Source organism: Chrysemys picta, chromosome 4 (genome assembly GCF_011386835.1).
Source record: "Chrysemys picta bellii isolate R12L10 chromosome 4, ASM1138683v2, whole genome shotgun sequence".
In the NCBI taxonomy this organism is placed as follows: Eukaryota; Metazoa; Chordata; order Testudines; family Emydidae; genus Chrysemys; species Chrysemys picta.
This window is the reverse complement of record NC_088794.1, coordinates 10,623,085-10,650,156: the sequence shown is the minus strand read 5'-3', so window position 1 is coordinate 10,650,156 and position 27,072 is coordinate 10,623,085. Positions and strand designations below refer to the sequence as shown.

Below are 27,072 nucleotides of genomic sequence, written 5' to 3'. Positions count from 1 at the left end.
GGTGGGCATGGGCCTTGGACACAGCCCCCCGCCCAAGGGTGGGGTCCCTGCTCCCTAGGTGCGGTAGGGGCCTTGGACCCCCCTCACCCCAGCGCGGGGTCTGTTCCAAGTGCGGAAGCAGCCCGGGCACAGCCCCGCACCGTGGGGTTGTTAGTAGGGTGGGGTCCCGCACACTCTCCGCCTCCTATCCACGTGTCTTCTTCTCCGCGGAGTCCTTCCTCCTTGCCCGAGACTACAGCCCCCGGCGTGCAGCGCGCCGCCGCCGCCGCAGGGGGCTCCGGGGCCGAAGAGAGGGCCGCGCGGGGCCCGCTGGGAATTGTAGTTCGCTGAGGCGGGACAGCGGCTGCCGCCCGCACCCCAGCGAACTCCACCCCCCAGCAGGCCCCGCGGCGGCGGCGGTCACGTGGCCGGGGGCGGCGCACGGTGGTGGAGGCGGCGGCGGCGGCGCTGCTGGGGCTGCGGGAGGGAGGTGGCTGCGCGGTGCGGGCTGTTGTTGTTGCGCTGCCCGCGGCTCCCCCCCGCGCCCCGCCCGGCTCGGCTCGGCTCGGCTCGCAGCGCCCGGAGGCCCGGCAGCATGAGCGACAACGATGACATCGAGGTGGAGAGCGACGTGAGTGGCGCCCCCTGCCCCCCTGCGGCCCGGCCCGTGTCAGGCCCGGCCCGGCCCGGCCCGGCTCGGCGCGGGCAGCGGCGCTGACAGTAACGCGTGTGTTTCTCTATCTCTCTCTTATTGCAGGAAGAGCAGCCGAGGTTTCAGTCTGCGGTACGTGCCTGCCTTTCCTTGCTTACCGCCCGCCCCCGCCCCGCCCGGCACGGCACGGCCCGGCCCGGGCAGCCAGGCCGCGCCGGTGTGAGCGCTAGGCTGGGGGTCGGGGGGGGGGGGGCAGGCCGGGTGCGCAGGGAGTGGATCTAGGGGACCCGACCCAGCTGGCTCTCAGTTCATGGGATCCGAGACGGACATGTACTGTGAGCTAGCAGGGGTTGGGATCCAGGCCGGGGCAGGGCGACGCAGGCTCAGAGATCCAGGCTGGGAGGTGTGTATAGGGGATCTAGGGCTGGGATCTAGGGCAGGGCGAGCCAGGCTCAGAGATCCAGGCTGGGAGGTGTGTATAGGGAAGCTGGGGCTGGGATCTAGGCTGGGCGAGCCAGGCTCAGAGATCCAGGCTGGGAGGTGTGTATAGGGGATCTAGGGCTGGGATCCTGGCCGGGGCAGGGCGAGCCAGGCTCAGAGATCCAGGCTGGGAGGTGTGTATAGGGAAGCTGGGGCTGGGATCTAGGCTGGGCAGGGCGAGCCAGGCTCAGGTGAGCTAGGCTGGGAGGTGTGTATAGGGGATCTAGGGCAGGGCGACGCAGGCTCAGGTGAGCCAGGCTGGGAGGTGTGTATAGGAGAGCTGGGGCTGGGATCTAGGTCAGGGAAGGGTCAGCCAGGCTCATGTGCTCAAGGGGTGGAGTGGGATTGGGAAGGGTCATCTGTGGTGGGGTGGGAATCTAGATCAGGCATGTTGGGCATGGGATTGGGAAGGGGGATCTAGATCAGGGAGGTGTAGAGTAGTGGCTGGAAGGGGCATCTGTAGCAGGCATATGTGGAGTGGGAATCTAGGATGGGGTGGGAAGGAGGATATAGACCCAGTGTGTTTGGGGGGAGGTCAGTGTGTGAGATGGGGATTTAGATGCGTGGTGTGAAGGAGGACCTAGAATGGGGCATGTGTCAGGGGAGTGTGTATGAGATCCAGGTGGGATCAAGATCAAGCATGAGTGGGGGGTTGTGGAGAAAAATCTAGACCTGGCATGCTAGGTTGGCGTGTGTATGGATGGGAATCTAGGCTGGGCATGCGTGAAGGAGGATTTGGAGGGGAATCTAGACTGAGCATGTACGGTGGGGGTGGGATCAAGGCTAGGTGTGTGTGTGTGTTGGAGGAGAATCTACACTGTGTGTGTCTGTGGAGATCGTGGCTAGACGTGGCAGTGGTGGTGGAGGGGATCTAGGCCAGGTTTGGGGGGCGAGGTGTCGAGGGGCTGTAGGCTGGAAGTGGGGAGGATCTAGGCTAGGCATGTATGTGGAGGAGGAGGGATCTAGGCCAGCCAGGCATGTGGGAGAGGGATCTAGGCCAGCTGGGCTTGCTCCCGTGTATGTGGGGGATCTAGGCCGGCTGAGTGTGTGGGGGAAATTGGGGAGGATCTAGGCCAGGCACGTGCATGTGGAGAAGTTCTAGGTTGGGGGTGTGTGGGATCTAGGCCAGGGTGTGAGGAATTGGAGGGGGGACCTAGGACTGGCATGTGTGGCTGGGGACGTGGGCTGGGTGTGTGGGGGAGAGTTGGGCCATGTGGGCTCATTGTGTGTAGGTTCGTGCTCTAGGCTGTGAGTGTGAGGAAAGGTGCAAGGGGATCTAGGCCATGCATGGGAAGGGTGGGTAGTGTAGACTGGCTGGGGTGGGGGGGAGATGGGGGACATACACACCACGAGCAGTGATGGTTTGGGAGAGGGGGCCCCCGTCTCTATGGAGGAGTAGCTTTGAGCATGAAGGAATTACTGGGCTGAGATCCCAGGCCTGACAGGTGGTGGTGTTCTGAGCACAGGGGAGAGAACCTGTTTTGGGGTCCACCCTTCCTTGGTGGGGGGACAGCTGGGGACATTGCAGCCTGCCCAGAGCTTGGGTCAGGGATTGAAGGTGTAATTGCTGTGGTTCTGTGACATCCCATAAGGCATTTGTCTTGTTTGGAAGTGACTGCTTGTAGGGAGTCGGTCTGTGTTAATGGTTGAGTCCAGCTGAGGTGGGGTTGTGGTACAGGCTCCCCCCCCCTCCCTGCACTGCCTCCAGAGGATTGAATGAGTACCGAGTGGGAAGTTGTCTTCTTTGGGGTGGTTAATGTGAATGGGTGACACTGAAAACACAACGCACTGTCTTGGGGGTCCTGGCTGGCTCTTTGAAAAATCCCTGCGCGTTTGGCTGGGGTGGCCCTTAGCCTCCGCAGCTGCGTCGCTGCCTTCGGTGCCACCTCTGCATGGAGCAGCAGCCTTTTTCCAGTCAGGTTCCCAGCGGTATCTAGTCTGTAAAATCTGGATTGTAAGAGGCAGATAGAGGGGATTTAGCTCGGGTTGTCAGGTTACTAAACCAAGGGGGTCCCTGATCACCAGCTAGCAGTTGCCTTCAGTCGCCTGTCGGGTTAGCGGAGCATCAGCAGTGCCAAGGGGTTTCCGTCCCATTCCTTGGTTTGTCTTGAAATTTGTTGTCTGACTAGATGGTGCCACGTGCCGGTATTTTATAGTTCGAGATCCCATATTGTTCTCGTGTCCCGCAATGGATGTTTGTCCCTGTACCAGGCCTTGCCTAGACCAGTAAGATTGCAATACATCGGTTGCTCCCTGAATCCTTTGGGGAATGGTGCATGTGGGTGAACCACATACCAAGGCTGTGTAAAAGGACCTTCTTAGACTGGCGTTGGGCCATATATCTCTGTTGACTCCTGGATTATCAAACTGAATCTTGCTCACTGCTCGAAATCCTAGGTTTGTGTGCTCCCCTCTTCGGGAGAGAAAGGGCCACCCCACCAAATCAAGGCAACTTCTAGCTGTGTGTGGCCTGGAAGGCCCTTGCTGATGGAGATGGTTTCACATCCAGATTTTCCTGTTTTAAAAAAATATTTCTCACCCCTCTTGCTGTGCGAAAGAACCACACGAACGGAGCAAGCAGCTGTCAAACGCCCGAAGAAAAGAAACTGAAAGTCCAGGACACTTTCCTCCAGCCTTTCAGTTTCCATAATCTTAGGTGTTTCTGGTAACAACTGTAAGTAAACATGGCTCAGACGGAAGTGGTTCTTGCTTTTTTTAAGCGGCAGGAAGGATTTCAGGTCTCAGCCAGAGGGTGGCAGTGTAGAAAGAGCTACACTACTACCCGGTTGGCCTAAAAGTTGAAGCCATGATTTGCGTGGCCATGTTTATGAATCTCTCCGAACTGCAGGGAAAACTTTTCTCTGCCGCGGTTGTACCCTTAACCCGCTCGCCTCCTGCTAGGGTGGGAGAAGCAGGCCGGGAAACTTTCTGCCTGTTTGCGCTGTCCAGCTAGAGGGAAATGCTCCACAGTAAGCAAACATGCCAAGAGTAAATTAGGTTTTACCGCTTGGAGGCCAGTTTTCAACTTGTAGCTTCCAAATGCCTCTGAACTCAGTGTTGGCTCCGGACAACTTGCTGTGAGTTGCTAGGGGGAGAAGTGTGGGGCGGCTGCTTTTTCAGATAAAGGCTTCCTTAAATAAGTCTTGGGAGCAAATGACTTTGGAAGTCCCTTTGTCTTCCCTCGCCAGCTGGTGGAAGAACCCCGGTGAGCGCGAGCTTGGCCTGTGGAGGGTTGTTGGCCTGGAGAAGCATGGTCTCCTGTCGAGGAGTGTGTGGTTTTTTTGAGCCTTGCGAAACGATCTGTTTGTGGAAAGTGCAGCTTACTCGGGGAGAGGGGCTGGGAAGCCGCGATACATTGAGGTTCAAGCCGCTAACGCAAATAGCTGCTCCTGTTTGGCCTGGCACAAATGCTCCATGATGTGCTGTGCCTAGTGTCATAGGCACCGTGGGATTGTTCCTTAACAGCACCCGTTTGGTTCCTGGTTTGTGGGGGGCTGGCTATGGAAAGTGACAATTTCAAGGAAGATCTGTAAAAGCAGCCCCTAAAAGGCCGCCTTGTGGCATCTGCGCCAACTGGGTACAGCCCAGGATCAGGCCCTGGCTTGCCCGGCTCAGACTGGTGCAGGGCATCTCCTGGCAGGCTCTGTTTTGCTCTCCCACATCTTTGGTCGGTTTGCAGAGTAGCAGCTTCCAGGGCGCCCAGTTGGAAGCTTCTCCGTGTCGCAAGCAGGAGACACCTCGGCGCGTGTCCCCGGTGGGCAGCTCCGTTCCTCGAGGGCATGGGGGCCCGCGGCTTGGCGTTCTGAGCTAATGGGATTGCATTGCTGGCTAATCCTGAATGTTGACTTAAGTGTCTGGTCTGGCTCGTGTCCTCGGGTGACCTGGAAGGGAGGCAGCTTTGTTTTTATTCCCACCAGGTGTCATTAGATGACTTGACCTGGGTTTACTCTTCCCCTCTGTTAAGGGTTCAGGCCGTCTCCCCCATGCTGGGCTGTGTTGGGCAGGGCCTTCTGCTGCCGGTGGGGGTGATCGGAGCTTGGAGCGCTCTGTCTGTTCCCGATGGGGGGGGCGGAAGGCATGTGCAGGCGGGGACCAGGTGGGCAGTGCAACGATTCCACAGGCTGCTGCGTCCACTGCCCACCCTCTCTGTCAGGGTGCTGGCTGCGTGTGCCACGCGCGCCGTGAGCCCGGCTGTTCCGTGAGTTGCTCTCCTCGCTGCCCAGGGATGTCTAGGTAGAGCCCTGCTTTTCCAGTGATTGTGACTCTTAAAGGCAGAGCAGAGCCCAGGGCCATTCAGCCATATGTCTGAGCCAGGGTTTGACGGGTTGGCGCGAGGTGTTTTCCTTCTTCTTGCGAGCGTGTGCCCCGAGGCCCGGCTGTGCGGGTGCTGGCAGTCCCCACCAAGGCACCGCAGGGCTGGCCGAAGCTGAGACCCTCTGCAGCACCTGCCAGCCCGGGAAGGGCGCTTGGAAGCACTAACGGAGAGTCACGTGGCAGCAGGCCATGCTGGCTGATGAATGGGGCAGTGTTGTCACGCGGGCCTCGCTTGGCACCAGGCACGGCTTGTGCCAAGTGGCGCTGGACGGATAAGAGCCAGTCTTGCATCCGCTCCATCAGCAGGTCGTGGGAGAGCCCGATGCTGCTTTCACTTCGCCCTTGTCTGGGCTTAGGGCTCGCTGCCCCCACGCTGCAATTGTCCAGGGCTGGGCCATCCCCATGTCTCAGTTGCTGCAGGTGGCAGCCCTTGGCATAGTGGGCAGCCCTTGTATGGGGGGGATTTTTGTTCTGCTGATACCCCCGTCCCAGCAAGCTTCCCTGCTGCAAGCACAGCAGCCGTCTAGCTCTGGGTCTGCACCCATCAGCCACAACCGCTGCCTGCGTCGTCAAGCCAGCTTCCAGGGCTGGCTGGGAACCAAGCCACATGGGAAACCAACGCTGCTGCTGACTGGTCAATGGCCGTATTCTTCTCCAGCCATTCACTCCCGGTGCTGCTCGGCCGCTGAGACTGAGTGCACGGCAGCCGCTGCCGGCGGCTTTGTGCCTGCTTAGCTCTCCCGGCTCTGCCTTTGTAAGGCCCCGGCTCCCAGGACTGGCGGTGTTCACCCAGGCCCTGGACAGAGGCTCCGCTTTGGTTGCGGAGAAGCTCCCGGCACAGTTGCCCCTTTGTGCTGCTGCCAGGGCTGGGAGGGGCTGAGCTGGGCGAGTGCCCGGGGAGTGGGGGAGCCCAGGACGACTTCATTTGACTTATCGTGGGCTGCCGCTGCTGGCCGGCACCAGAGAGGCTGGGGGAAGTGATATGCATACAAATAGCCCAGCTTGGCGGGAGCACCCCTCCTCTCCCCCCCGCACGCCAGTCGAGGGACCAGTTCAGCCTGGGTCTCCAAAGCGGCTCTTTGCGGATGGCTAAGGGGCAGGCCAGGCCTGGCCCCGGGAATAGCAGGGCCTCCATTCCTGACAGGCTGCTGTTGGGGCCGACTCCTTGTAAGTCAGAGTGCGCGTGGCTGTACTGAACCCCCTGGTGCTGGATGACTAGGGGGCAGCTAGCACTTGCGTTTCCCCTGCCCTCAGTAAGAGCCCAGGGTAGGTGTGGCACTGCACCTCCTCCGCGAACAGCTGGCACGGAGCTGGCAGCGCTAGACAGAGGCCTTGTGAAGAGCAGAAGCTGGCCGGTTGCTGGTCCCCTGGGGAGCTGATGACAGGGTGTCTGCCTGCCTGTGCTGGGAGGAGGGGAGGGAATGTGGTTTTCAGGCCCCAGGCCTGAGAGCTCAGCTCTTTGCTAAGTGGATCCGGCGCACAGCTGGAGCGGCGATGGCATTGCCCAGCCTGTAGGTTCGGGCACGCTGTGTAACCCCTGGCAGCTGGGGCCCTGGCGCAGTCATGCCAGTGAACGGGTAGGCTGCCTGGGCTGCAGCAGCCGCGTGGCATTTGGGCCTGGTAAGAATACTGCCTACTTGTCTCCTTGCACCCGCCCGTGCCAGCTCGCCTCCAGGAACTACCTCCCCCAAGCCAGCGTTGAAGTGTTGGCAGCACGTGCCGCCGGCTGTCGATCCTGTAGCTGAGTTAGCCAGCACAGGAAGGTGACCGGAACCTGTGGGCACCCGAGGCTGCCAGAGAAATGGGTTCTGAGGGAAACCGGTGCCCATGCCGGCATGGCACCTGGCATCCCATTCAGAGGCCAGACGCGATGATCTCACGGTTCCATCTGGCCCTGGAATTTCGGGGGCACGGCGATGCCTGTTGTGAGGAGTGGCTGGGCTTTGAGGTGATGGAGGAGGAAGCTGGGTGGTCCTAGAGTCTCCCGCAGCCCCACCAGCGTAGGCAGAGGTGGGAGGACAGAATGGGACTCTGTCCGGCCCCGGAGGCTCCCAGCTAAGTCTGATTCTCCCCCCTTGGCCCCTCGGGTATCTGGTGCTGAAGCGCCGTGTCCAGGAGGGACCTGTTGCTGGGGCCGACGTCTCCGTGGGCACCCAGGAGATGCCACCTAGGTGTGTGATCGTCACTGGCCGTTAGCTTCAGTCGCCGAACGATCCTGGTTGGTTGTGAGCATGGGGGCGGGGCCGGCCTGAGCATGGGGGCGGGGCCTCTTCCTGCCTGGATGACCGCTCTTCCTCTGCACGCCTGACTCCAGCTACCTTGGCCGCTGCCGCCGCTGCTCTTGTTCCTCCCTTCCTTTCTTTGCATCCAGCAGGGACCGCTGTCCCCCGAGCGCAGCGCCATCCCGGTGCTGCCGGCGCCCTCCCCGCTGGGCCAGGCCGAAGGTCCCTAACGCCCCGTCTCTCTGTCCTTTTCTTGCAGGCTGACAAGAGGGCGCACCACAACGCGCTGGAGCGCAAGCGCAGGGACCACATCAAAGACAGCTTCCACAGTCTGCGGGACTCCGTCCCGTCCCTCCAGGGAGAGAAGGTGAGTTTACTGAGAGAGCTAGCCCCCAGCCCGGCCCCGCTTCCTCCTACACACGCCCTGCAGCCCCGGCTTAGAGACATGGGCCAAGAATGACCCAGGGAGACCCACCCCGGGTGAGTGCCACTGGAGGCTGAGATCCAGAGCCCGCAGTCAGCGTGGGGAGGCACCTGGGGCGTTTTCTGTGCTGGGTGCCCCAGTGCCAGGGGCGAGGGGGCATCTGAGGAGATGTGACGGCCGCTGACACACTGGGGATCGAACCGGGGCCCTCCAGAGCTGCTCCTGCTTGAGTTAAAAGACCAGGGTGCCGGAGCTGGCGGCTGTCACAGGCTGGTATCGCCGGCGCACCAGTGGGTATCCGAGACGAGGTAGGGAGCAGAGCCGGACTCCGGAGGAAAGGCGCACTATCAGACAGGGTAGGTTGATCTGAGGGCGGAACGGTACAAGGGTGTTGCTAGGAGAGCTGCATTGTTGCCTAGATCCCGTGGTCAGGGAGGGATGGGCGCTGCCTGTCCTGCCACGCCGTCCCGGCGGCTGGTGCTGTCTCCTCAGTGACCGCTGGCAGAGCACCCTGCTGTCCGCTGGTCTGTCCCTTTTGGGCCCCGAATTCCCTCCTCCCGCCCGCAGCCGTGGCTGTGCCACGCTGGGCTAGCACTCGTCCAGCACCACGCTGGGGCAGGCTGCGGGCAGCGCTTGTTCCTCCTCCTGTCCACACGTGGTTTCCCCGCCGCGTGGAGACTCGGCCTGGCACCATGACTGTCCCGGCACAGCTTGTTGCCCAAACACTTCAAGTCGCCCAACTTGTTCACAAGTCCGCCCGCCTTCCCCTGGCAGGGACCCGGCGCTGGGCTGTGGCCCGCCTGCTGGGAGCCTTGCGTGACTGGGCCGCACGGCCCAGGAGACAGCGGCAAAGGCGCCTGCGCTGGAGACTGGGAGCCTTGACGTAGGCGGGCGTCTTCTGGCCTGCCATGGGCAGGGCCCCATCTCTCCTGAGACGTCTTAGTGCCGGACACATAGTGATGGGGTTTCCCTAAGGCCGGCTGTGCTGCCTCCAGCCTCGGGCAGGCAGCTGGTGACGCTGGGTCGGAGCGGGCATGGCCGGGGCGCAGCACTGCTTTGGGTTTGGACCTGCCCTGCAGCATCGTGCCCCATTACTCTGGGGCCATCCCGTTCCCCCCAGGACACCGCCTGCACTCCCTGCCCTGGTCTCTGGCACCCGGTTCTTCTGGCCTCCTGTTGCTCTGGGTCGGCTGGCAGGGGAGAGCTGGGGGCTCCTGGGAGGAGGCCCCATGGCTTGGAAAAGCCAGGCTCTTGACTGTGGACCAACCTTCTGCCCTGTGTTGTTTCAAAGGGAGTCGGCGCTGGCACCGGCTCTGAGCTAGGAGGCTAAGGAGGGCCCTGGGTCCCTTCAGACTGCGGGTGGAGCTAGCTCTCCATCAGAGCTCTGGGGAAAGAACGAGGAAGCGCAGAGAGAGCTGTTGGGAGGCTCCGGGCCAGGCACACGTCCTGCTAGGCAGCATTCCTGGGTGCTGTCAGGTCAATGACGCTGTATCGCAGCCCTGGACAGACCCATCCTTCCTCATCCAGGCTTGGGCTGAGAACGGGGGCCTGCAGTTGGCTCCCGAGGCCTTGCCTAGGCCCTGATTTGCGGCACTGCTCCTCACAGCCTGTGGCAGCCGCTGTCTGCTTAGCACAGCAAGTCAGGCCACTCGCTGGGCTGCTGCAATCCGGAGGTAGGAACCCCGGGGGAGGCCCCCGCTTTTGGAAATCTCAGCTGGGGAGTTGCGGTCTCAGCAGAGAGACGCTGAGCGTTACTCCCCCATGCAGAGCTCACGATGCGCAATCCCCTACTGCGTTTTAGAGAGATCCCACAAGAGAACCCCATCCTGTGTAACTGTAATATGTGCCCCTGGGTCATGGGCTGGGCTCGAACCTGGGACCCTCTTGTCCACAGCCCAGAGGAGGAACTCCACTCACTGCTCTCGGTAGGAAGCTGTTCTCCTCACACCAGCCCCCAGAGGGTGAGGTGCTGCGCTCTGCCAGTGGGTGACACGGGTGATTGCTAGACACCAATAGACCGGTGGGGAGAGTGGCTCAGTGACGGGCGGAGTTAGGATTGAGAGGAGGCATTGAAATTACACAGGACTCTTTCGTCTGTGGTCCTCACAGCACTTTGCAGCTGGCTCTGCAGGAGAGTCTCTTACGGAAACCTACGCCAAGCACCTAGATTTGGCAGCTGCGTTGTGAGAGGCACTGAAACCTGGCTTCTGCGCCCAAAGTGACTGCGCTCTCTCAAATCCTCATTGCCTCTCCTGTCAAATGAGGAGAACCCACGCTTGACTGCTCCCTAAAGCAAGGGCCTTGCTCAGTAAGGGCCTAGAATTAACGCCAGTCAGATAGAGAAGCTCCCGGCTCCCAACCCAGTGCACCTTCCTCAAGGCCCAAATTTATTGAAGAGGAGCTGGAGGGTCAGGGGATGTTTTGCTTTAGTTCTGTCTGTCACGTGGCTACGGGGAGGTTTTTCTGTGGCTTATAACTTGGGAGAGTCAAACAACTTGGCTGAATTGAACCCGCTTTCCCAGGGATGGCGAATGGTCCATATAACTGGTTCCTACACTAGATTGGGAAGATGCCCACAGTAAGATGGGCGGGGGGGGGAATTGCATCATCAAAACTTGCTGATTTTGCTCAGACTTTCCAAAAACATTCAACTGGAACTAGAGGCCAAGTCTTGAATATTTCAGCTTGAACACTTCAAATGGGTCGGAGTTACAAGCAAGTGAAAACAGGGGATTATAATGGGAAAGGTCAGTCAACCTGAACGCAGGGGTTCCTACTGCTCCCCCTGTAAGCAGAGAGAACCCTTCACATGCAGCCACCTCTGGAGGCCCAGCGATGCTGTGGGAGCATGTCAGAAAGTGTGACACACTGTGTCCCGGAGAGCAGGCTGGGATTATCCAGGCCAGGGTGCTGGAGCGCCCCTAACTCGAGTGCAAAATGCCCAGGGGGGCACTGAGTGGGTCCCCTTGGTGGGGAGGAGGCCTCTGTCCAACCCAGCCTCCGCAAGCCCCACGCTGTCCTCACTTGGCTCCGCTTTGGGCGGGCTGGGGATAGCCTTTCTGGTCTCCCATCTGAGGGCTGCCGTGGCCAGATCCTGCTTAACTTCCGAGCAGCACTGAGCTCGGCCCAGCTTGTGGTGATGAGCTGCTGGGATCCCCACGTGCAGCCTGTGGAGATGGGCCAGGCTGAGTGCAGTGCCTCGCTCTCCAGGCTGGTAACCTGCAGCCGGGAGCTCCTCCAGGCTGCCTGTTGGACAGCGACTGAGGCCAGCCTGGGCCAGTCCCTCCCTCTCTGCAGCAGCAGTGAATGGAGCTGAGCTTCGGGCAGTGGGTGGGCCCCAGCAAAGCTGCTTCTAGCCTCAGACAGCCTGAGTGACCCCATGCAGGCTGCATAATCTGTGCCTCAGTTTGCCAGCTGTCAAAGGGGCTGTGGGTCCCAGGCACGTGGCTCGGTGTTGTCAGGCACTCTGCCGTGCCTCTGATATGCCAGCGACCCTCTGGTGCAGCTTTGACGGTGACTAGGGCCAAGGGGCTGCCCCTTGGACGGGGATCACTACCTCCCCCACTGGGCACTGTCCCTCCTGGGCACCAAGTGAGGCTGATCAGGTGATGGACATCTGCATTGTAGGGTGTGCCAGAAGGGCAGAGTTAAGGTGATGCTGGCAGCCTTAACCCCATCACGGCTGGCCGGGGCAGCTGACTTTGCAGCTGTACCATTCTTCTAATGACACCTTTGGGGAGAACCTCCTAGGGTTTGGAAAAGAAAAATGAGGAAACAAGTATTGCCACCCTCCTCCCTTGCCCCTGGTACCAGAGCGTGGGAGCCGCAGTCGTAGCCACTGTTGCACACGCCTTCTCTGCCAGTGTCTGGTTGGGTTCCCGAGCAATGCCAGCCAATAGGCTTACTGCTCCACACCAGCGCAGGCGCTCAGAGCGCCCCTCCTGCCCCAGGGCCGGGCCCCGCCAAGGGCAAGCTGAGACATCGTCACTGTGTTGTGCACCCCCCGCCCCAGCGATGGGCTCAGGCTCTCTGCAGACTCAGGTAGCGTCACTGTGTCGTGCACATTTGGAGCAGCTTCTCCCCCCTCCTCTCCCCCCCCCCCCCCCCCCCCGCGATGGGCTTCGTCTTGCCACAGGCTCCGGCTGAGCCGCTCACACCGCCCGCTCCATGCCTAGGCCTGCCCAGCTGCGGGGCCTGTCTCCCTGGCGGGGAGGAGGGGCCCGAGAGCTCCCCCCCATGAACTAGGTCTTTATTTTGTTGTGTTTTTTCCTACTATTGCAACAGGCATCCCGGGCCCAAATCCTCGACAAAGCCACCGAGTACATCCAGTACATGCGCCGGAAAAACCACACACACCAGCAGGACATCGACGACCTCAAGCGCCAGAACGCGCTGCTGGAGCAGCAAGGTGAGCGGGCAGCGCCCGCGCGTCCAGGGCAGGGGGCGCTCGATGTGCCTGGGCATTTCGTCATCTGCCTGCGTCCCTGCCGGATCCGCAGCGCACAGCTGCTGGGCAGTGGGGGTGGTGCTTGTTGCCCGGGCACTGGGTTTCCCCAGTCCAAACAGCCGAGACAGCTGGGCTCTGGGGTGCCCTGGGGGTGAGGGCAGAGGGAGACTTGAGGGATTGGGTGGGGAATTGTATCTGGTTGGGACTGGGGGGCCCATCTGGTGGAGATTGTTGTGGGGCTTCATTGCAGAGTGAAAAGTGCTAAATAAATGGGGATCACGCCAGGGCTGCCTGGCTCCCTGCCGGCACTGGGTGTGGGGTGGGGGGATCTGCCCCACGTCTCGGCCCCTGGCTGGCCGGCTCCCTGCCGGCACTGGGTGTGGGGTGGGGGGATCTGCCCCACATCTCGTCCCGTGGCCGTCTGGCTCCCTGCCGGCACTGGGTGTGGGGTGGGGGCATCTGCCCCACATCTTAGCCCTGGGTCACCTGGCTCTCTGCCAGCACTGGGTGAGGGGACCTGCCCCACATCTTAGCCCTGGCTCCCCGCTGGAGCTGAGCGGGCTCTGGAGTTCTCTGTCCTCGGGCCCGTCGCTGTGCGTGGCAGGGGGTTGTGGCCTCAGCTGTGGGTGGCTTCACTCCAGCTTCCCGAAGCTGCTCCGGCCACCCTGGCCCGTGCTGGGGGCTGGGCTGGCAGCAGTGCCTGCTCAGCGTTGGCGAACCCCTCGGGCGGTGGCAGCCAGAGCCTCGGGCCTGGGCTCTGCCGCCCCCTGGGGGTCACTCCGGGGCCCATGGGGGCCCCCTGACACTGTCCCCTCTCCCCGCAGTCCGGGCGCTGGAGAAAGCGCGGTCGAGTGCCCAGCTGCAGGCCAACTACTCCTCGTCGGACAGCAGCCTCTACACAAACCCCAAGGGCAGCGCCATCTCTGCCTTCGACGGCGGCTCCGACTCCAGCTCCGAGTCGGAGCCGGATGAGCCTCAGAGCCGAAAGAAACTGCGCATGGAGGCCAGCTAGACGCCTGGCAGCGACGGACTGGCCCCGGCCGCCCCGGCGCCGTTAGCCCCCTGCCCGCCCGCTCTGTAAGGACTCTCCCTTCTCTAGTAGAGGCTCTCGGACTGCAGCTTTCTGCCCCTCCCCGCCCCGCCGGGCCCGGCAGCGTTTCCTCTGGGGGCCAGCCGGACGCTCGGCCTTTGGATAGACTCTGGGCAGCGCTCGGCTCGGAGGAGACGCCCCCGCGAGTCGCCCGGGCCATTTTCTACGAGTGTTTCTATTTATACTAACGCGCCCCGTGAATCTGAGCCGCTGGGGGGAGGGGCAGAGAGCAGCGGTGCCCGTCTGGCGCGCCCAGAGCCAGCCTCTCCTCGCCGTTCAGGAAGGGCCCCACACTGCCCTGGCAGAAGCCAGGCCTCTGGCCTCCCGCTGTGATGCGCGAGGGGGGGGGGGGAGGGGAGGAGTTTTTTATCTCGGGTGAATGGTGATGAATTGCTATTTATTTCCTGCTCTCGGTTCGATCCGGCCAGACTCTGCCGCCGCCGCCGCCCCCGCCCCCGGAGGCCCAGGCGACAGATTCGTAGAGTAATGATCAAATTCCCTTGCGCGCGGGCGTCCCTCAGCCGCCTGCCTTTCGGATGTAAATACACCCCAAGCGTTAGAGCTGGTACTAATAACGGCTGCGTGGTGCTGGCCTCGGCCCAGGGCAGCCGGGCTCCGGCCCAGCGGGGTGCAAAGGGGGCACCGGGGCTGGGCCTGGCGACGGCCAGCGCGTGTGTATGTGTGTCTGTCCCTCTCTCTCCGTCCTGTTTTCTCCCTGCTCCCCCCGTCCCTGGTTCGTGGCGTTCTCCGATCTCTAGTGCACACCATGTAGCAGGCTCCCTGGCCAGGGCCTGGCTCCCTCCGGCGGAGCTGAAGTATGTTGTACATACTGCCCCAGAAGTGTCTTGCAAGTTAAGGCTTCCCCTTTACTATGAGACTATAAATAAAAATCTTATTTTATCCTTCCTGTTGGTGGCAGCGTTTTCTTGCGGCCTCTGAGGGGGAGCGCGCTTTGCCAGGCTGCCCTCCCCACTCCGCGTAGGAAACGCCCCCAGAGTCGGGCGGCGGCTCTACTTTGTTGCAGACGTTGGGCATGCTGAGAACACCTTTGGGTGCTGGGATGCCCAGCTAGCCCCAGCACCAGGGGAGTGGTGGGGGACGTTTTGGCATCAGGCTGCCCCTGCCTGTTGGGCTGTAGTGAATTGGGCACGGGCCGGTTCTGTGGGCAGAGCTCCAGAACGAGTGTGAACACCCAGGTCTTTTCCTCCATCCCTCTCAAAGTAGGGCAGTAGCACTGTCCCCAGTTCACCACTGGGGAAACTGAGGCATGGGGCAGGGACTTGCCTGGTGGTGTCTGGACAGAGCTGGGAATAGAGCCCAGGTCTCCTGAGTGCCTGGCCAATGCCCCGGCTGCTAGGCCGCAAGCTCGTTGGCTCCTCTGCTGGGCCCAGAGGAAGAGCAGGGGCTGCAGGAATTGGGCCCTGTCTGTGGGGTGGGGAACCAGCTGTGCTGGGGTGCGGAGAGTGGCTGGTGGGAGGATGCTCATCCCAGGCTGGTAACAGGAATGGGCACCCGGGGAGCTGCCTGGGAGCAGCACGAGGATGCTTCCTTGGGAGGGGGTCCAGGTGGCCAAGGCCTTAGCTCCCCGGCCCAGCTCTGGGGCATGCACCCAGCTTGGTGTAGAGGGGGAGGGGCCTTTGGGGATGGGCAGCAGAGTGGGGCTGGGAGTCACAGCAGGGCAAGGGAAGGGTGAGAACCACTGATGGGCTGGCCCTGGGGGGCACCAAGGCCAGGGCCCATTGTGCTGGCAGGGCAGGGCTAGGGGGGAGGTGTCCCCTGCCCCCAACAGTTCTGTTCTCACCCTCCACCAATCCAGTCCCCCCTCATCTGTTTCTCCTGAGGTTCTTCCCCTCCCCGCCCTGGGAGGCTGCAGCATGGGCACCCCTGGTTGGACAGGCTGCCTGGCTCTCGCTGTCCCTCTGCCGTCTTCTCTAAGGCCCCAGCACCGCACCCTCATGTGACTCCATCCAGCCCATTAAATTACTGCCTGGCCTCGTGGGCATGGATGCTAATGGGGATGTCTGCTCACCTCCCTGCTCTGTGCCTCGGTTTCCCCTCACCTCATGTGCCTATTTTGAGTGTGAGCATCTGGGGGCAGGGACTGCTGCTGTGTGTGGGCTGCCCAGGGCCTGTTTCTCCCTGTGTCTGTGCCGCACCCGGTGGAACGAGGCCCTGCTCGGGGGTGAGGCAGCTGGGAACTGCCCTCAGATAACACTACAGGGCGTAGCTACTGCCGTGCTGGGTGGGGGTTGTTTATCTAAGCCACCATGCTGCCCTTCGCCTCTCCCCCTGCTGTCCATGGGGGGCAGATGCCACAACACCACTGTGGAGCTGGGCCGAGGGGCAGCACCCAGTCCTTCTCCTTGGCTAGGGCCACTAGGCCTAGCCCCCCCCCCGCCTTCTGCTGCTTCATGCAGAGGGAGCTGGCCTCTCCCACAGCTGAACTGCTGCTCTTCTAAACAAGGAACCCTGGCCCTTGCCCCAGGCGGTCATCAGAGCCCCTGTTCAGCACCACTGCCCCGCCCCCTACAGCCGTGCTCATGGGAAGCACGACTGAGTGACCCCTGTGGCTGCAGCTACTGGGCCTGAGAGCTGGAGTCACACAGCCATGAGACCCCCCCCCACCACTACCGCTTCCCCCTCAGCCCCTATCTTTCTGCCCACAGCTGGGTGGCAAGCGGCTCACCCCTGAGCCCCAGGGATGCCCCATCATGCTGGCCTGCAGGGCCCAATGCTGGGGGCATGGCCCTGGGACACCCAACCTGCTCAGTGGTTACAACCCTTCCTTGGCATGGGAGAGCCCCATTTTCAAATCTCTGCTCTGTACATTGGAGCCAGGGTGCGAATCCAGCTCCCCCTGCCGGAGTGGGCCCTGACCACTGGGCTCGTGCGTGGCAGCTCTGGCCTCAGGGCACGAGAGGGTCATGGCTGCCCCCCTCACCATCACCCCCATCAATCTCAGGGTGGCTTGCCCCTAACACCCACCCTCCCTGGCTTACAAGATGCCATGTGGCTCTGAGCTGCTCTTCGAGTAGGTTGGGGCTGCAGGCTCCTGCCCCGCTCCCACCGGTGCCCTGGTGGCAAGTTCTGGGAGGAGTTGGCACCTTCTCCCCCAGCCCTCAGTGGGGTCACTGGCAGGCACCTGGGGCTAGTGGCATTAGAGCACTGGCCAAATGGAGCCTCCCTTTGGCCCTTCTCAGGGGTAGGCCCCTGGTGTTTCACTCACACAGCCCAGTCCGGAGCCCCCGGCCCCCGATTACTGATGTGCTAGGCAAGGTAAGAACAGAGACGGGGGCTGGAAAGGGCAGACCCAGCGGCCCGATCTCAGCCCCAAGGACAGGCCGGGCCAGCACGAAGGTCGGTCAGGCAGGGAGAACATGCAGCTCCAGCCACAGGACCTGGGTCATGCTGGGCCTGAGCCGAGGCCAGGCTGACTCCCACGCCCACTGGCCCACCCCTAGCCTGCAGCAGTGCCAGGATGTGGTGGACAGGCCAGCTGAGCCCCGGGCTGGCTTGGTGCACCCTGCACTGGAGCCGAGGAGGCAGCCAGAAAAGGGTTAATAACCACGTTGACAATCACCCCGCAAGACCCGGGGCAGAGGGAATGGGGCTGCTGCCCATGTCAGTCCTGTCCCCGTAGCTAGCCTCCCACTGGATTTCCTGTTCCACGCAAGGCACCCAGCAGCAGGGACCGCGGCCCCTGCTGGAGCGACCGCCTCGGATCAGCCCTCATGCCGGTGCCAAGCCAAGGTTCAGCCAGTATCCGGCAGCAGGCCCTGTGGCACCAGCCTCCCTCTCTTCCCACGCTGTTAATTTTGAACAGGCCCCACACCCGCTCCCAGGTAGTGCCATGGGGCAGGGCCTGCACTCGCCAGGCTGGATGTCAGCAGCTCAGGCCGATTTAGGGTGGTGCCAAGGAAACCACCAGGGACTCAGTTCTGGTTTATTGATGCTAAAACGTTCACAGCCCGTTATTTCAGAACAGCTTTGCTCCTGGCAGGAAGGTTAGTGGGGCCTGGGACCCGTGTGTGCCTATGGCAGGGGGCCGGCGTGGCTATTTTTGGTCTGGCTAGCGCCCTGAGCTCGCACCAGCCTGAGGTGGGGAGTGCTCTGTCTGGCCCGCTCTCAAACCCCAAGGATGGCTCCGCGCTGCGCTCCGACTGCAGGGAGAGCCCGTCTGTACAGCCTCCGCGAAGGGAGCAGCCGCGTCTAGTCTCCGGCAGCCGCTGTCGCCTCTTCTGCCGCCGGCATGCCGGGGACGGGCTGCCGCAGGAAGTGCATGACCGCCCGCACCACTCGGTCGGGGGAGATGTTGTACACGGGATGCGTCGGTTGCTGCGAGGGGAAACACACCCGAGTTAACAGTGGCGAGGGGGGGACCTGCCCAGGTGAGCGGCTCACGTGGCCCAGGCACAAAGGGCAGGCGGGTGTGGAGGAAGCGTGGGGCAGAGGCACTGGGACGCTGTTTTACATCCCATGCACTAGGCATTATTCTGGGGCAGGTCTCTGGCCTGCATTATCCTGGAGCTCAGACGAGACTATCACAATGGGCCCTTCTTGGAATCTATGCATCAATTTTGTACCAGCTGCGGCCCTTTAAGAGGAGGAGGAGGAGGAAGGCTGCCCCTGCAGCCCACAGAGGCCCTGGGAATCAGCCTGGGGCAGCCCGGCTGCGACCCAGACACAGGGCTGTGCTCTCCCACAGGGCTAGGGGTGCCTGGGAAAGGAAGAGGCTCCCGCTGACCCAGCCTCCATCACCAGGCCCCTTCTAAGGAGTCAGGCGTCCAGTCCTCGTGCACTCAAGACGCCCGGTGCTGAGGTGCACGCCCCTGCCTCCTACAGACCCGAATGCAAGGCTGGAATCCGCCCCTCCCCCCGTCTCCCCATGTGGGTCAGGAGCGCAGGGCGTGCCTCATGTGGTGGCTGCACCCGGGGCGCGCTGTGGTGTGATGCTGGGGAACGCCAGGCCGGCCCCAGACACAATGCTTCAGGGGGATTGCACTCGCGCCAGGCGGGAGGCTGGCTGAGTGACAGGCCAGGCCAGTATTCACGTGGACCCAGCTCTAATCCCGCCCCATGCGACCCAGGGAGGAGGGCACGCAGCAATCCGTGCCATCCCGGTCACGGGCTGATGTGGGGAGGGCTCCATTGGCCCCCGGGCAGCGCCAGCCTCCTGCTGATGCCCGGCCGCGGACCCCCTTACCAGGCGATTCTCAGGAACTCCCAGCACCACCTCGTGGAGCAGGTCTCCGCTGCCGAAGTGCTGGGCTATCGACAGCCCACTCAGGCAGTAGCAGGTGTGATAAAAATCCCGTGACCTGCAGTCAAGCAGGGACACGTTTGGTCAGACGCCCCCCCATGGCACAAAGCAGCCCCCCTATGGAGCCCCCCAGCACCACCCCTGTGAGCCCCAATGAGCCACTCGATGCTGCAGCCTTCTCTTAACCCTTTCAGCGCTGTCCTGGGCCACGCTGGCTCTGGGGGATGCACCGGCCACAGAGCTCCAGGCAGCCAGCGCGTTCAGCGGGTGCTGTGACCTCCTCGCAGGTACTCACTTGCCCGGCTTGTCCAGCAGCCCCCCAACAGGGCACTGGCAGCACAGGAGGATGTATTCTTGCAGCGCCTGCTGGTCGAACATCCAGTGCGTCATGCTGAGGGCAGGGTCGCCTGGGGAGGGAGCACAGGCCGTGGGGGGGGGCGGTTAGGGAAAGCTGAGACAAAGTCCCCTGTTTCTAGCGCCGGCCAAGGAGAGCGAGACTGACTCCATCCCGTTGTACCCGTGCCAGGGATGGGGCTGGTCAAAGTGACCGTCACTGGCCTCTCCCACGTGGGGAAACGTGTTTGCTTTGCGGGCTGACAGGGACCTCATGGAGCTGGCCCTGCCCCCGGCTGTCCCCCCAACTCTGAGGTCACAGCTAACAGAGCTCCAGGTGCCTGGGGGAGGCCCTCCAAGCTCAGGGAGCCAGGAGAGTGCCTGGCCGTGGGGATCACGGGAGGCACCACAGCTAAAGGGAATGGTGGGGCGGGGGAGCTTTAAGAATAATGACTGCTCCAACCCCCCTCTCCCCCCTGCTGACAGGCAGTGAGGCACTGAGAGTCACAGGGAGCTGGGCACCTAACTCCCATAGGAGCTTCTGAACCCCCTCCCCCTACACGCCCACTCGGCCTGATCTCGCACTTCTCTCCGTGTCAGCACTCAGCATCCCTCCTGCCTCTGCCAGGCGAGGAAACGCCCCACGCAGCGTAACACAGAACCCGCCTCTCGCTGCCGTGCTCGCTGTCCTTGCTGACCCTGCTTCCCGTCTGACAACACCCCAGTGATCCTGCAGCCGGGGTGGGGGGAAGGGCACAGAGATGTTAAAGATCTTGCCCAGTGTCACCCAGCAAGTCAGTGGCGGAGGTGAGGCTGCGGTCCAGGAGCCCCGCTCCCCAGCCCCGACAGGCAAGCCACTGAAGAAAGCGCTCTGCCATCCCTGGAATCCCAGCCTGGGAGAACACAGCCCAGGCCGATGCCAGGAACAAGCAGAACTTCCTCCGTTTTGCCAGGCATCCACACATTTCATTAGCGCACTCCCACGTTTTGTGCCAAGGTCATTAATGAAAATGTTAAATGAGATTGGTCTCGAGACCGATCCCTGAGGAACTGTACTGGTAACCTCCCTCCAGCCGGACAGTTCACCTTTCAGTGTGATCCGTTGTAGTCTCCCCTTTAACCAGTTCCTAAGGTTACTTCCTTTCAGTTCTCATATTAATCCCCAGCTTCTCCAGTTTAACCAATAATTGTCCATGCGGGACTGTATCAAATGCCTGACTGAAACTAGGTAGATTAGACCCACTGCATTTCCTTTGTCTAAAAACCAGTTCTCTTCTCAAAGAAAGATCACATTGGTCTGGCATGATCTACTCTTTGTAAAGCCATGTCGTATTTTATCCCAATTACCATTCACCTCTATGGCCTTAGCTACTTTCTTTTTCAAAATTTGTTTTTAAGACCTTGCACACCACTGAGGTAAAACTAACAGGCCTGTAGTTTCCCAGATCACGTTTTTTTTTTTTCTCTTCTTCCTCTTTTCTTAAATCCAGGTACTATATTAACAATTCTCCAATCACAGGAAATGACCCCCGAGTTTACAGATCCATTAAAAATCCTTGCTATTGGACTTGCAATTTCATAGGCCAGTTCCTTTAATAGTCTTGGATGGCGATTATCCAGGCCCCCGATTTAGTCCGTTAAACTGTCTGAGTTTGACTTCCACTTTGGATGTGGTAATTTTTACTTCCGTATCCTCATTTCCACTAGCAACCCTGCCACTACCCCATAGCTCTTCATTACCCTTATTAAAACTGTGATAAAGGATTCATTTAAGTATGAGGCCATGCCTAGATTATCTTTAATCTCCAGCCCATCCTCAGTGCTTAGCGGTCCAACATCGTCTTTCCTTGTTTTCTTTATATGGCTAGAGAACCTTTTCCTATCAGTTTTAATTTCCCTGGCAAGGTCCAGCTCTGCTTGGCTTTTGGCAGTTCTCACTTTATTCCTACACTGTGACCTCCCAGAGGTCGCTTTCCTTGCTGATCCATCCCATCTTCCATTCCTTGTAGGCTTTCTGTCCCGGGGTAGGGACGGTTTTGTGGCCTGCAGCATGCAGGGGGTCAGACCAGATGATCATAATGGTCCCTTCTGACCTTAAAGTCTATGAGTCTATGAGTCTTAATCACCTGTTTGGGATGCTTTGTTCATCCCAAACCTGAACAATTCTGATTCAGAAATGCAGCTACAGCGCCTCACAGGAGCTGTAGTTTGGGTGCCGCATTCTCCTCTATAGGCTGGACTCCATCTCCCAGGATGCACCATGGTCTCCCCCTTGGAGAGGGAGGCAGTGCATCATGGGAGATGTAGTCCGATCAGGAAGCCCAGCGGATAAAGGAAAACAAAAGCATGAGGCCACACGGACTACAAGTCCCATGTCCAAACTGAAATATTCCAGTTTAGTCAAACACCCAATTGTCAAAATTTCCAGGCAGCCTAATATAGGATCCCTCTGCTACGGAGGCAACCTGGCCACTGATGCAGACGACACAGTAGCCTAGCTGGCACGGTCACTGGGCCTGGCTTCACTGCTGTAAGCACGACACAGGCCCTGGACTCACCTTTGGCATGCAGTGCTCGGTGGAGGAGGGGCAGCAAGCCCGCCTGCCAGAACGAGTAGCAGCCATCCACCAGCTTGTTACAGCGGCCCTGGAAACCGCCCTCAAAGCGCATCTGCCGGCTCGTGACCCAGTGCTGGGAGGGACAGACGGGGATACGTGTCAGGGCTCGGACAGTCACAGCCGCCACGGGACGACCGGCTTCGTGGCACCGGCACCTGGCTCTGTTTCCCACCCTCGGACCCTGGATTTCACCTCCTCCCTCTTCTTGCCAGCTCCCCCCAACCCCCATGGGCCCAGGAAACCACTTTCTTTCGGCACTGTGGAGAGGAGCCCTCAGCCTGAGCAAAACAACCTCCGAAGGGCTGGCCCCTGGCAGCGCGTTGGCCCGACAGGTCGGCGTGCCAACCGTCCGGCACACCGCGCTGGTGCCCGGGTGTTGGAATCTGTGCAAAGAGCGGGAACGCTGCCTGCCAGACTGGTACTGGCCACCCCAATGCCGCTCTGCAGCGTCAGCATGGGATCTCTAGCCCAGCCATGAGCGCGGTGCCCCCCAGCCACACTGGCTGGAATGAAGCAGGGGGCGCCGTGGGGTGGTGTCGGCAAACGGGGCCCTCCTCGGCTGCGTGGTTCCAGCCTCCCCAAGGGTAAGGAGAGCGCGCCCCCGGCAGAGTCCACTTACTAACAAACATTTCAGATTCAGTGAGTCCTCCTGCTTCAGAATGACCAGCGCTGCCAGGCCACAGAAAGTGTATCCTCCGTGGGCCTCCATGCCCGGGACTCCGCCAATGCCACCCTCCCAGTTCTGGCACCTAATTCAGAGAGGGGCGGGCAGGGAGAACATGGAAACAGCCACTGATGCCAACGCCTAATGCTTCTCTTCTCCCAGCTCACCCCTGGCACCGCCGCACCACCCTCCTGCAATGCAGTGCGCAGCCCCGCGTGTAGCCTGCCGAGCCCATGGGATCTCGCACAGGCCTGCCCCAGCAGAGGGGAGCCTCGTTTCTCCCCGGGGTACAGTCTGCAGCGCTGCACAGAGCGGCAGCCCTCTGGGCTCTGCTCACCTTGCGATCCACTCGGCAGTCCCTGCGAAGAGCGTGGGCGTGATGATGTTGGTCAGCGAAGCCACTGAGGCGGCGCAGTATGCGCTCCTGTGATGGAAAGACGGATCGGAGAGTCGGCCCCCACCATTTGCCATGGACGGCCCCAGGGCTGGCAGCTATTGCGCCGCCAACTCCACGAGCGTCCAGCAATCCCTGCTCCGCTGCGTTTGGCTTCTAGCGGCATAAATACGAGATTCGCTACGGTGCAAGTCCCTTTATCCCTAGGAGAGATTCACTCAGTGCCCCACTCCGCAGCGCCTTGCAAGGTTATCAGAATAATCCCTCGCTTTTCAGCTGTAGATCTCAAAGCACTTTACAAGGCAGGTCAGTATCACTATCCCCATTCTGCAGATGGGGAAACTGAGGCACGGGGCCAGGAAGTGACTTGCCCGAAGTGGCCCAGCAGGCCAGTGGCAGAGCCGGGAATAGAATCCAGTTCCCCTGAGTCCCAATCCAGTGCTCTGTCCACTAGGCAACGTTGCCTCCCGAACAGACCCCAGTTCTGTGGAGTGAGAGCAAGCCAGGAGACAGCTTCTCAGCCAGGGCCTCAGGCGCTGCTCCAGGTAAGCAACGCTGAAGGCCTACAGCAAAATTCAGAAGCCGTCCCACACTGGACACCTCCCAGACAAACCCTAGATCATCTCGTCGGCTGTGGTTTGCTTTTGGTGCAATGAAGGGCTTGTCTACATGGGGAAATGGACCATCTATTTCTACTGCTCTGGTTACACCCAGATAACTCCCAGTGTGGCCAACCCCAGGAGAGGAGGGCCTTTTTCTGGCTTCGCTTCTATGGGAGGTGCAAGATTAGAACTATCCTGGCACAGTTCTGGCAGGAAGTTGCCCCCCCACAGACAAGCCCTAAGACTGATATAGCCACGCACTGCCTTTCCCTACGTCCCCATACTGTCCGTAGCTGCAGGGGTGCCTGGCAGACAAGGATTTCAACCTGGGACACTGCCAGGCAGGCGACACCGGCTATTCCATGCCTCCATCACCCGGAGTCTTTAAACCAGGACAGGACAACTTCCCAACAGCTCCGCTTCAGCTCAGACACAAGCTATCGGGCTGGAGGGGGAATCTGTGGGGCGGGTGATGCAGGAGGTCGGTCCACTTCCCTCCTGGCCTTGGAATTTCTGACCGGTGCTGTGAAGGCTCCCACCCACCTGACGTCCACTTCACCTCCCACGTGCATGATGAAGGAGCCGTCGGGCTGTTTCAGCGAGTATAGATACTCCAAGAGCTTCTCCCTGAAAAGCAGCAACGGCATTGTTAGGGGCTCACGCCGCCCGATGCAGGAGCTGGCCAGGCCAGGGGCCCACTAGCAGCTGAATCGAACAGGCAATGGTAGGACAGCCTGGCCAGTTCCTGCCTGACCCCTGACGGTTAGTGGTTGGCTCGTGCCCTGAGGCATGAGGGTTTAAGAGCCCTAGGTAAGGAGACAGTGGACATTGCCATTGCAGGGTCAGCTCCAGCCAGCCTTGTTAGTGTCTCACTTTCACGATCACAACAGTGGTTCACAATTTATCTTTTAAAGTCAGTCACACCACCCAGCCAATCAAAATGCCACATCCCCAGGCACACAGGGGAACCAACCAATAAGGGCAGCGGGAGGGGCCTGCCTTCAGCGAGGGTTCCAGGAAGAGCACTTTTACCCGGGCAGAGATCTGGGCCTGGCCTGGGTGTTTGGGGGTGGATGGCTTTACACAAAGCCACTCCTCACCTCCTGGACACCCAGGGCCCAAATGCTGTGAGGTGCTGGACAGCCGAGAACCCCAATAACTCACATGGGAGCCCAGCACATGAGCACCTGGTGTAGCAGAGACCTCGAAGCCCTTGTGGCAAAGTCCTCAGCCGGCGTTTCTCCCGTGTACACACACAGGCCGCACACTGGACGTGACAGATGGCTGCTCTGCTAACACCTGCGAGAGCTGTACCAAGCCATCAGAGCAGGTGGGGCTCCACCCACTGGGGAGAAGGGCTGCGATCTGGGTCACCTCCCTCCCACCTCCCACAGCAAGCCGGGAGTCCCGCACCGGCGCCGTTTTCACCTGTCGATGACGTTGAAGGCCTCTTCGGTCCCGATGATGCAGAGAGCGCTGACAGCGGCATACGTGGGAGCGAGATGGGGGTGCTGGCCCGGCCCTCCTCCGAACCCACCACTGGGGCTCTGGCACCGGCCTAGGAACTGGCAGACACTGGAGGGAGAGACGGGGTTGATCAAAAAAATACCTGGGCACAGGTCATCCAAACCTGCACTTCAAATCGCCAGCACAAAGCCCCGGCTCTGTGGTGCAGCGGCTAGCGCGGGGGGATTCACAGATCGCCAGTCCCACCAGGGTTTTGCTCTAGCGGTGCAGTCAGCTAGCACACAGCACTACCGCAGCAGTACTTGGCGTGCCGAGGTTGTGAGCTGAAGCCTAACGTGGAGCACTACGAACGTAAGAAAGGGGGGCCCAGATCGACAGCAAAATCCCAAAGATTTCCAAGAGAACCTAGCAGGGTCCGGAACAACTGAGGGTCATGAACCCCTGGAACAACTTACTAAGGGCCGTGGTGGATGTTTACATCAAGATTGGATGGTTTTCTATAAGCTCTGCTCTAGGAATTGTTCTGGGGCAGGTCTCTGACCTAGGCTAGACAGGAGGTCAGAGGAAATGGTCACAGGGTTCCCTGCCGGCCTGGGAATCTCTGAAGGGAAAGGGCAGCTGGGCAGGTAATTTACAAAGAAAATGGAAGCAGTGCCCATCGTCAGGCACTGGGGGAACAGGGCACTGGAGATGGAGGGGCCTCCCGTGTGGCCTGTGAGCCAACGCAGCACAACGTGGCATCCCGAGGGCAGAGGTCTGCCCCATGCAGATTACAGCCTGCAGCGCAGTTCAGGCCTAGTGCAATCGATCCCCTGGAGCCTGCATTCTCCGCAGGCCGCACCTGCTGTGGTAGATCTGCAGGATCGGTGCTAGCCCCCAGCTTTTAAACAGTCCCTCGGAGGAGCTCTTCAGCGCGCCAGTCCCCCAAGGGTCCCGCTCCTCGGCCAGGGCCGGCCACGTGGCCTCACCGCCTCCGAGATGGACCCTCCGGGCTCCAGCCCTCCTGCTCCACCCCGCGAGCTCTGCCTGGCGCGTCCCACTGAGCCAGACCCCTGGAGAGACTTGGCTGCTCTCACCCCCCAGCCGGTGTTTGCAGTAACACATGGCAGCCTTTTCAGAATGGAGTTTATTAGTCACTGGAACGCAGCAGGTTAGCAGAGAAAAATAAAGATTCAGGTTAAGATTCTGGGCCACTCAGGTGCCTTTATCTGCCACACAGCAAAGCTACACTGAATTGCTCAGACTCAAGCGTGGGGGTGGGCCCAGCGCATACCACACAGCAAACCTCTTCCTTTATATACATTTGCACCGCTCATTGCATGGCCTATACATTGCATCACACGTTGCAGGACTGGCTTGGGCTCTTGCTCTGACCGCCCACAGCTTCCTCCTTGTCTCGTCTTACGTTCCCCGCTTCGCTCGTCCATCGCTAGCTTGTCCTGGGATTTCCCCCCCATCATCGTAGGTCGCCCAGACACTGACTCTCAACTCACTGATCCATTTACTATTGTCATTAGCACATTCTTTTTTCAGCCTGCTGATCTATTTACCTCCCTCGTCCTGCCTCCCAAGAAACGGGGTCTGCGCTATGTCCACCAGCTCTTTATCCACAGATCTCAACGCGCCTTGCAAAGCAGGTCAATATTCTTCTCCCCATTTCATGGAGAGGGAAATTGAGGCACAGAGCATGGGAGTGACTTGATTTCCCCACAATCAGGAGCACAGGCGATGGCTAATGATCACCTGAGAACGCCCTTGAGGCAGGTGCTGACCCCAGCAGCTCCCCTGGGTTTTGACGGAGTCTGCTGGGGCCCAGCACGTGGGGACGTCTGTGTGCTCTCTGTGCCGTGCACAGACAGAAAAATACAGACGAAGAAACGCCATCTGCAGGGCCCCTCCTGAAGAGCTGCAGCATCCGTCATAAGAACATAAGAACGGCCGTACCGGGTCAGACCAAAGGTCCATCTAGCCCAGTATCCTGTCTACCAACAGTGACCAATGCCAGGTGCCCCAGAGGGAGTGAACCTAACAGGCAATGATCAAGTGATCTCTCTCCTGCCATCCATCTCCACCCTCTGACAGACAGAGGCTAGGGACACCATTCCTTACCCGTCCTGGCTAATAGC

General features: G+C 60.6%; 2 protein-coding genes across 5 annotated transcripts in view; one reads left to right on the top strand and one right to left on the bottom strand.

The window, feature by feature from the left end:
- Window positions 1-401: 401 nt before the first annotated feature.
- MAX (MYC associated factor X) lies at window positions 402-14,513 on the top strand. 4 transcript variants are annotated; one of them, XM_008171690.4, is made up of 5 exons: window positions 402-610; window positions 737-763; window positions 7,907-8,014; window positions 12,350-12,479; window positions 13,343-14,513. In XM_008171690.4, the coding sequence occupies exons 1-5, from the start codon at window positions 575-577 to the stop codon at window positions 13,528-13,530; spliced, it is 489 nt and encodes a 162-aa protein (XP_008169912.1). In that variant the 5' UTR covers window positions 402-574; the 3' UTR covers window positions 13,531-14,513. The 4 variants fall into 4 exon arrangements, with proteins under 4 accessions (XP_008169912.1, XP_005295028.1, XP_005295029.1 ...); XM_005294971.5 differs by having other exon boundaries at window positions 405-610; window positions 12,356-12,479; XM_005294972.5 differs by lacking the exon at window positions 737-763 and having other exon boundaries at window positions 406-610.
- Window positions 14,514-17,539: 3,026 nt separating this feature from the next.
- Window positions 17,540-27,072, bottom strand: part of FNTB (farnesyltransferase, CAAX box, subunit beta) — a 34,285-nt gene continuing 24,752 nt past the window's right edge. Inside the window, exons 5-12 of the mRNA XM_065594540.1 lie at window positions 24,908-25,054; window positions 24,023-24,106; window positions 22,821-22,907; window positions 22,439-22,568; window positions 21,760-21,892; window positions 19,164-19,275; window positions 18,812-18,926; window positions 17,540-17,943 (exon numbers count right to left, since the gene is read on the bottom strand). Coding sequence (XP_065450612.1) covers window positions 17,818-17,943; window positions 18,812-18,926; window positions 19,164-19,275; window positions 21,760-21,892; window positions 22,439-22,568; window positions 22,821-22,907; window positions 24,023-24,106; window positions 24,908-25,054 — 934 coding nt within the window. The 3' untranslated portion in view covers window positions 17,540-17,817. The remainder of the gene's footprint in view (window positions 17,944-18,811; window positions 18,927-19,163; window positions 19,276-21,759; window positions 21,893-22,438; window positions 22,569-22,820; window positions 22,908-24,022; window positions 24,107-24,907; window positions 25,055-27,072) is intronic.